The sequence below is a fragment of the Zeugodacus cucurbitae genome, chromosome 3 (assembly GCF_028554725.1).
Source record: "Zeugodacus cucurbitae isolate PBARC_wt_2022May chromosome 3, idZeuCucr1.2, whole genome shotgun sequence".
Classification (NCBI taxonomy): Eukaryota; Metazoa; Arthropoda; class Insecta; order Diptera; family Tephritidae; genus Zeugodacus; species Zeugodacus cucurbitae.
This window is the reverse complement of record NC_071668.1, coordinates 35,485,860-35,494,267: the sequence shown is the minus strand read 5'-3', so window position 1 is coordinate 35,494,267 and position 8,408 is coordinate 35,485,860. Positions and strand designations below refer to the sequence as shown.

Genomic DNA, 8,408 nt, shown 5'->3' with positions numbered 1-8,408 from the left:
TTATTTTGTATTTTCTCAGATTTAAGGTCAAAGTTTACTTTCTTCCAAGTTCTTTATCGACAAATAAAAACATAATGACTATTTATTCATAATCATTTATTTTAAATTTTTATCAGATTTATGATCAAAGTTCACTTTCTTGCAAGTTGATTATCGACAAATAAAAACATAAATAGCATATATTCATAATCATTTATTTTGTATTTTATCAGATTTATGATCAAAGTTCACTTTCTTGCAAGTTGATTATCGACAAATAAAAACATAAAGAATATTTATTCATAATCATGTATTTTGTATTTTATCATATTTATGATCAAAGTTCACTTTCTTGCAAGTGGATTATCGACAAATAAAAACATAATGAGTATTTATTCATAATCATTTATTTTGTATTTTTATCAGATTTAAGATCAAAGTTCACTTTCTTGCAAGTTGATTATCGACAAATAGAAACATAAAGAATATTTATTCATAATCATTTATTTTGTTTTTTTATCAGATTTAAGATCAAAGTTCACTTTCTTGCAAGTTGATTATCGACAAATAAAAACATAATGACTATTTATTCATAATCATTTATTTTAAATTTTTATTAGATTTATGATCAAAGTTTACTTTCTTGCAAGTTGATTATCGACAAATAAAAACATATATAGAATATATTCATAATCATTTATTTTGTATTTTATCAGATTTATGATCAAAGTTCACTTTCTTGCAAGTTGATTATCGACAAATAAAAACATAAAGAATATTTATTCATAATCATGTATTTTGTATTTTATCAGATTTAAGATCAAAGTTCACTTTCTTGCAATTTATTTATCGACAAATAAAAACATAATGAGTATTTATTCATAATCATTTATTTTGTATTTTTATCAGATTTAAGATCAAAGTTCACTTTATTGCAATTTCATTATCGACAAATAAAATAAGTATTTATTCATAAATATTTATTTTGTACTTTTATCAGATTTAAGATAAAAGTTCACTTTCTTGCAAGTTGTTTATGGACAAATAGAAACATAAAGAATATTTATTCATAATCATTTATTTTGTATTTTATCAGATTTAAGATCATTCTTCCAGAAAGTGAATCTTGCAAGTTGACTATCGTCAAATAAAAACATAAAGAATATTTATTCATAATCATTTATTTTGTATTTTATAAGATTTAAGATCAAAGTTCACTTTCTTGCAAGTTGTTTATCGACAAATAAAAACATAAATAGCATTTATTCATAATCATTTATTTTGTATTTTTATCAGATTTAAGATCAAAGTTCACTTTCTTGCAATTTATTTATCGACAAATAAAAACATAAATAGCATTTATTCATAATCATTTATTTTGTATTTTATCAGATTTAAGATCTTTCTTCCAGAAAGTGAATCTTGCAAGTTCTTTATCGACAAATAAAAATATAAATAGCATTTATTCATAATCATTTATTTTGTATTTTTATCAGATTTAAGATCAAAGTTCACTTTCTTGAAAGTTGTTTATGGACAAATAGAAACATAAAGAATATTTATTCATAATCATTTATATTGTATTTTATCAGATTTAAGATCTTTCTTCCAGAAAGTGAATCTTGCAAGTTCTTTATCGACAAATAAAAATATAAATAGCATTTATTCATAATCATTTATTTTGTATTTTTATCAGATTTAAGATCAAAGTTCACTTTCTTGCAATTTCATTATCGACAAATAAAAACATAATGAGTATTTATTCATAATCATTTATTTTGTATTTTATCAGATTTAAGATCTTTCTTCCAGAAAGTGAATCTTGCAAGTTCTTTATCGACAAATAAAAATATAAATAGCATTTATTCATTATCATTTATTTTGTATTTTTATCAGATTTAAGATCAAAGTTCACTTTTTGCAAGTTGTTTATCGACAAATAAAAACATAAATAGCATTTATTCATAATCATTTATTGTGTATTTTTATCAGTTTATCGACAAATATGTTTATCGACAAATAGAAACATAAAGAATATTTATTCATAATCATTTATTTTGTATTTTATCAGATTTAAGATCTTTCTTCCAGAAAGTGAATCTTGCAAGTTCTTTATCGACAAATAAAAATATAAATAGCATTTATTCATAATCATTTATTTTGTATCTTTATCAGATTTAAGATCAAAGTTCACTTTCTTGCAAGTTGTTTATCGACAAATGAAAACATAAATAGCATTTATTCATAATAATTTATTTTGTATTTTTATCAGATTTAAGATCAAAGTTCACTTTCTTGCAAGTTGTTTATCGACAAATAGAAACATAAAGAATCTTTATTCATAATCATTTATTTTGTATTTTATCAGATTTAAGATCAAAGTTCACTTTCTTCCAAGTTCTTTATCGACAAAAAAAAACAGAATGACTATTTATTCATAATCATTTATTTTAAATTTTTATCAGATTTATGATCAAAGTTCACTTTCTTGCAAGTTTATTATCGACAAATAAAAACATAAATAGCATATATTCATAATCATTTATCTTGTATTTTATCAGATTTATGATCAATGTTCACTTTCTTGCAAGTTGATTATCGACAAATAAAAACATAAAGAATATTTATTCATAATCATGTATTTTGTATTTTATCATATTTATGATCAAAGTTCACTTTCTTGCAAGTTGTTTATCGACAAATAGAAACATAAAGAATATTTATTCATAATCATTTATTTTGTATTTTAATCAGATTTAAGATCAAAGTTCACTTTCTTGCAAGTTGATTATCGACAAATAAAAACATAATGACTATTTATTCATAATCATTTATTTTAAATTTTTATCAGATTTATGATCAAAGTTCACTTTCTTGCAAGTTCTTTATCGACAAATAAAAATATAAATAGCATTTATTCATAATCATTTATTTTGTATCTTTATCAGATTTAAGATCAAAGTTCACTTTCTTGCAAGTTGTTTATCGACAAATGAAAACATAAATAGCATTTATTCATAATAATTTATTTTGTATTTTTATCAGATTTAAGATCAAAGTTCACTTTCTTGCAAGTTGTTTATCGACAAATAGAAACATAAAGAATCTTTATTCATAATCATTTATTTTGTATTTTATCATATTTATGATCAAAGTTCACTTTCTTGCAAGTTGTTTATCGACAAATAGAAACATAAAGAATATTTATTCATAATCATTTATTTTGTATTTTTATCAGATTTAAGATCAAAGTTCACTTTCTTGCAAGTTGATTATCGACAAATAAAAACATAATAAGGGTATTCGTTTAAACGTGTAATGTTACCCATCGCATAAATTTATGCAAATACGCAGTGTGTTACATGAACGCACTTCAAATTCTTTGTGTAAATGCCACTTATTTATGTATTAAACAGCTGTTTGGGTGTCAAAATATTAAAATGCCGAAAGTTAGCGAAAAAGCAAAATTTATTCAACTTTGCGAAAAATCACTAGTATTTGATTTGTTAATGTTGGAGCTGTTTGGAAAACATGACGGTAATTGTTTTGCGTCAATGCTACATTTTTTAAAGGCGCATATATACATAAATATATAAATGATTTCAGAAATCCAACGCAAAAAGGAAGATGAAATTATGGAAGACTTTAGCTTTGCATTGGCAGCTGCTGCATATTTTAGATATGGATCTACATTTGTTCATCATTCTGTCCCAAAATCACCCAACTTTTTAATAGATGTATTACCGCATTTGGATGAAAACAGGTTTCGAGAAATTGTGCGAGTCAGCAAAACCACATTTGATTTTATCATTGATCTGATAAAGGATGACGAAGTGTTCAATGGTCCACGTTCATGTAAACAGTTTCCTATCCAAATTCAATTGGCTGTAGTAATGTACCGACTGGGTTCATGTGGAGAAGGAGCAACAATTACTAAAATTGCTAGTTTGTTTGGTATTAGCGATGGTGGAGTAATACAGGTGAGCTATTTACATATGTATCGGTTAAAATTTGTGTTTCAGCTGTATTTTAAATTTCTCAATAGGTCATGACCAACAGGGTATTTGATGCAATTATTAAAAGGAAAACTCAGTTTCTGTTTTGGCCGGACCCTGTAGAGCGTAGAGCTTTAGTTGTTCAAACACTCAGTGAGCTACCACATTGTGTTGGCTACGTAGATGGAACGGAGATAAAATTGGCGGAAAAACCCACTGTAGATTGCGAAGCATATTTTTCTCGCAAGCATATATATTCACTTAAGGCTCAATGTGTGTGTGACCACAAACTAGTAATTCGTCATATGGTATTGGGGTATCCCGGTAGTGTTCACGACGCTAGGATATACAACAATTGCGAGCTATCCACAAACGCCACTGAAATGCTAACAGGATCAGAGTGGTTAGCTGCAGACAGTGCATATAAATTAACTTCGACCCTTATTACTCCTTTTAGAATAAACGCAACGGAAGGCACCTTGAATCAACGAATTCTGTTCAACAGAACGTTCAGCCAGTACCGAATAAGAATTGAGCATTGCTTTGGTTTATTGAAAGAACGTTTTAATAGCTTGAAAGAACTCAAAATTCAAATAAAGAGTGATAATTCGGTAAAGTTTGCATGCCGGTGGATATTAGTTTGTGCGATATTGCACAATATTATATTAAAAAAAACGACGGTGGTTTTGATGTTGACGAAGAAAGCATTAGTGAAAACAGTGAAGTCGACGAGCCTGGGGATCAAAACTTACCAACAGTTGAAGGTGCATCTAAGCGCCTTTCATTGTTATCACTAATGGAAACTTAAAAATAAAGTATTGAAACTCATGTTTACATATCTTTAAAATCCATTAATATATGCTTTTATTTACAGAAAAATAAAAAGTGCTTCTGTGCCTATTAACATTTAGTTACATTCAAATATACATGTATTTTGCTATGAGATCTTTTAAATTTGCGAAAAAAGTACCATGTGAAATCTCTTAAAGTTTCACATTTATTTTGATTTTAACTTTAACTCTATTTCAAACATTTTAATGCGTTCTTCACTAGCAAGTTTCAGTTTTTCAATTTCCAGTTTGGTTTCTTTTTCTGATTCAGTTTCAATTCTTTTCATTTCTAATTGATTATTCAGTTCAATTCTTTTCAACTCGACCTCATTCTTTTCTTTTTCTTTTTCTAATTCTATTTTCTTAACTTCTAATTCCAACCTTTTCTCCTGAATAAAAATCAATTTATTGAACGGGGCTTCACTCTTTCTTTTTGGTTTTTTTGTTGAACTTCTAAAGTCCAACGAACTTTGTGGTGTAGAAGTTGCCGCGGCGGCGGCACTGCAATCGCTACTTATACTTATAGGTAATATTGGGTCAACTAAATCCTCACAATCGAGCGCACACAAGTCGTAGGAATCGATGGTATCGTTTAACGAACTATCAGCACAAGGGGAATCAGCCAGTACTTCAATGCTGTCAGTGCTTTCAAAAATTACTCCGGGATTTACATTTTTGCGTTGCCCGAAGATAACTTCCAGTAAGTCAAAGTTGGGACAAATTTTGTTGACATGCGCTGATACGCTTGACTCGTCACCATTAGCGAGTAGTCCAGACCCAGTTTTGTTTTTCCAGGCTGCCGCGGCAACGTACAACGCTTTGAGATACCTCATTTTGCTTTTCATAGCTACGCAAACGACAGATTGAAGTGCCGGTGTATTTTGCTGCAATTTTTCGTAAAACCTTTGGGAGGTCGGTTTCTGGAAGATATGCGTAAATTCGTGTTAAAACAAACATATGTACCTAAACATTTTCACTTTTCTAAAACCCTTACCTCAAAAGATTCTGGACTATCTTTAATTGCGTCGGATACTGCTTGCAACAGCTGCAGGGACTGCGACTCTGTCCAGCGATGGGACGGTTTCAGCCGTAGACGCTTTTGCTTTAACTTTTTATCCTGAAATATAAAACAATTGCAACAATTAAATAAAATTTATGTTCCGAGTTTCATTCTTACCTTTTCCATTTTAATTTTCACAATAATATTCATCAGCTGGTCGTTTGGTAGGGTTGCTTTTGCAATATCGTAAATTTACAAGTGTTCTTTACACACTGACATTGGTGCGTAATGTGTTTAAATGAATTTCCATATAAGTTGCTGCCAGATTTTTACGCATTCGTAAATATACACGGTTTAAGAGGTTTACGGGGCTTTTACACGTTTAAACGAATACCCTTAATGACTATTTATTCATAATCATTTATTTTAAATTTTTATCAGATTTATGATCAAAGTTCTTTTTCTTGCAAGTTGATTATCGACAAATAAAAATATAAATAGAATATATTCATAATCATTTATTTTGTATTTTTATCAGATTTAAGATCAAAGTTCACTTTCTTGCAAGTTGATTATCGACAAATAGAAACATAAAGAATATTTATTCATAATCATTTATTTTGTATTTTCTCAGATTTAAGTTCAAAGTTTACTTTCTTCCAAGTTCTTTATCGACAAATAAAAACATAATGACTATTTATTCATAATCATTTATTTTAAATTTTTATCAGATTTATGATCAAAGTTCACTTTCTTGCAAGTTGATTATCGACAAATAAAAACATAAATAGCATATATTCATAATCATTTATTTTGTATTTTATCAGATTTATGATCAAAGTTCACTTTCTTGCAAGTTGATTATCGACAAATAAAAACATAAAGAATATTTATTCATAATCATGTATTTTGTATTTTATCATATTTATGATCAAAGTTCACTTTCTTGCAAGTGGATTATCGACAAATAAAAACATAATGAGTATTTATTCATAATCATTTATTTTGTATTTTTATCAGATTTAAGATCAAAGTTCACTTTCTTGCAAGTTGATTATCGACAAATAGAAACATAAAGAATATTTATTCATAATCATTTATTTTGTTTTTTTATCAGATTTAAGATCAAAGTTCACTTTCTTGCAAGTTGATTATCGACAAATAAAAACATAATGACTATTTATTCATAATCATTTATTTTAAATTTTTATTAGATTTATGATCAAAGTTTACTTTCTTGCAAGTTGATTATCGACAAATAAAAACATATATAGAATATATTCATAATCATTTATTTTGTATTTTATCAGATTTATGATCAAAGTTCACTTTCTTGCAAGTTGATTATCGACAAATAAAAACATAAAGAATATTTATTCATAATCATGTATTTTGTATTTTATCAGATTTAAGATCAAAGTTCACTTTCTTGCAATTTATTTATCGACAAATAAAAACATAATGAGTATTTATTCATAATCATTTATTTTGTATTTTTATCAGATTTAAGATCAAAGTTCACTTTATTGCAATTTCATTATCGACAAATAAAATAAGTATTTATTCATAAATATTTATTTTGTACTTTTATCAGATTTAAGATAAAAGTTCACTTTCTTGCAAGTTGTTTATGGACAAATAGAAACATAAAGAATATTTATTCATAATCATTTATTTTGTATTTTATCAGATTTAAGATCATTCTTCCAGAAAGTGAATCTTGCAAGTTGACTATCGTCAAATAAAAACATAAAGAATATTTATTCATAATCATTTATTTTGTATTTTATAAGATTTAAGATCAAAGTTCACTTTCTTGCAAGTTGTTTATCGACAAATAAAAACATAAATAGCATTTATTCATAATCATTTATTTTGTATTTTTATCAGATTTAAGATCTTTCTTCCAGAAAGTGAATCTTGCAAGTTCTTTATCGACAAATAAAAATATAAATAGCATTTATTCATAATCATTTATTTTGTATTTTAATCAGATTTAAGATCAAAGTTCACTTTCTTGAAAGTTGTTTATGGACAAATAGAAACATAAAGAATATTTATTCATAATCATTTATATTGTATTTTATCAGATTTAAGATCTTTCTTCCAGAAAGTGAATCTTGCAAGTTCTTTATCGACAAATAAAAATATAAATAGCATTTATTCATTATCATTTATTTTGTATTTTTATCAGATTTAAGATCAAAGTTCACTTTCTTGCAATTTCATTATCGACAAATAAAAACATAATGAGTATTTATTCATAATCATTTATTTTGTATTTTATCAGATTCAAGATCTTTCTTCCAGAAAGTGAATCTTGCAAGTTCTTTATCGACAAATAAAAATATAAATAGCATTTATTCATTATCATTTATTTTGTATTTTTATCAGATTTAAGATCAAAGTTCACTTTCTTGCAAGTTGTTTATCGACAAATAAAAACATAAATAGCATTTATTCATAATCATTTATTGTGTATTTTTATCAGTTTATCGACAAATATGTTTATCGACAAATAGAAACATAAAGAATATTTATTCATAATCATTTATTTTGTATTTTATCAGATTTAAGATCTTTCTTCCAGAAAGTGAATCTTGC

The 8,408-nt window shown here is 26.4% G+C and overlaps 2 protein-coding genes across 2 annotated transcripts; one reads left to right on the top strand and one right to left on the bottom strand.

Annotated features, from left to right (window-relative positions):
- The first annotated feature begins 3,275 nt into the window (after window positions 1-3,275).
- On the top strand, window positions 3,276-4,771 carry LOC128920297 (putative nuclease HARBI1). Its single transcript, XM_054227366.1, has 3 exons — window positions 3,276-3,516; window positions 3,586-3,959; window positions 4,025-4,771. The coding sequence occupies exons 1-3, from the start codon at window positions 3,342-3,344 to the stop codon at window positions 4,769-4,771; spliced, it is 1,296 nt and encodes a 431-aa protein (XP_054083341.1). The 5' UTR covers window positions 3,276-3,341.
- A 39-nt stretch (window positions 4,772-4,810) lies between these two features.
- On the bottom strand, window positions 4,811-6,200 carry LOC128920298 (uncharacterized). Its single transcript, XM_054227367.1, has 3 exons — window positions 5,982-6,200; window positions 5,799-5,921; window positions 4,811-5,724 (listed from the first exon to the last, which is right to left on the bottom strand). Exons 1-3 carry the CDS (start codon window positions 6,012-6,014, stop codon window positions 4,972-4,974), a joined length of 909 nt encoding a protein of 302 aa, XP_054083342.1. The 5' UTR covers window positions 6,015-6,200; the 3' UTR covers window positions 4,811-4,971.
- Between the last annotated feature and the right edge of the window lie 2,208 nt (window positions 6,201-8,408).

Bases quoted from the DNA above. Each gene is read 5' to 3' on its own strand.
- LOC128920297 (XM_054227366.1), top strand. From the start codon at position 3,342: ATGAACGCACTTCAAATTCTTTGTGTAAATGCCACTTATTTATGTATT. The intron at 3,517-3,585 runs GTAATTGTTTTG...AAATGATTTCAG, and splicing joins GCTGTTTGGAAAACATGACG to AAATCCAACGCAAAAAGGAA. The intron at 3,960-4,024 runs GTGAGCTATTTA...ATTTCTCAATAG, and splicing joins GCGATGGTGGAGTAATACAG to GTCATGACCAACAGGGTATT.
- LOC128920298 (XM_054227367.1), bottom strand. From the start codon at position 6,014: ATGAATATTATTGTGAAAATTAAAATGGAAAAG. The intron at 5,922-5,981 runs GTAAGAATGAAA...TTTATATTTCAG, and splicing joins TGAAAATTAAAATGGAAAAG to GATAAAAAGTTAAAGCAAAA. The intron at 5,725-5,798 runs GTAAGGGTTTTA...CATATCTTCCAG, and splicing joins ATAGTCCAGAATCTTTTGAG to AAACCGACCTCCCAAAGGTT.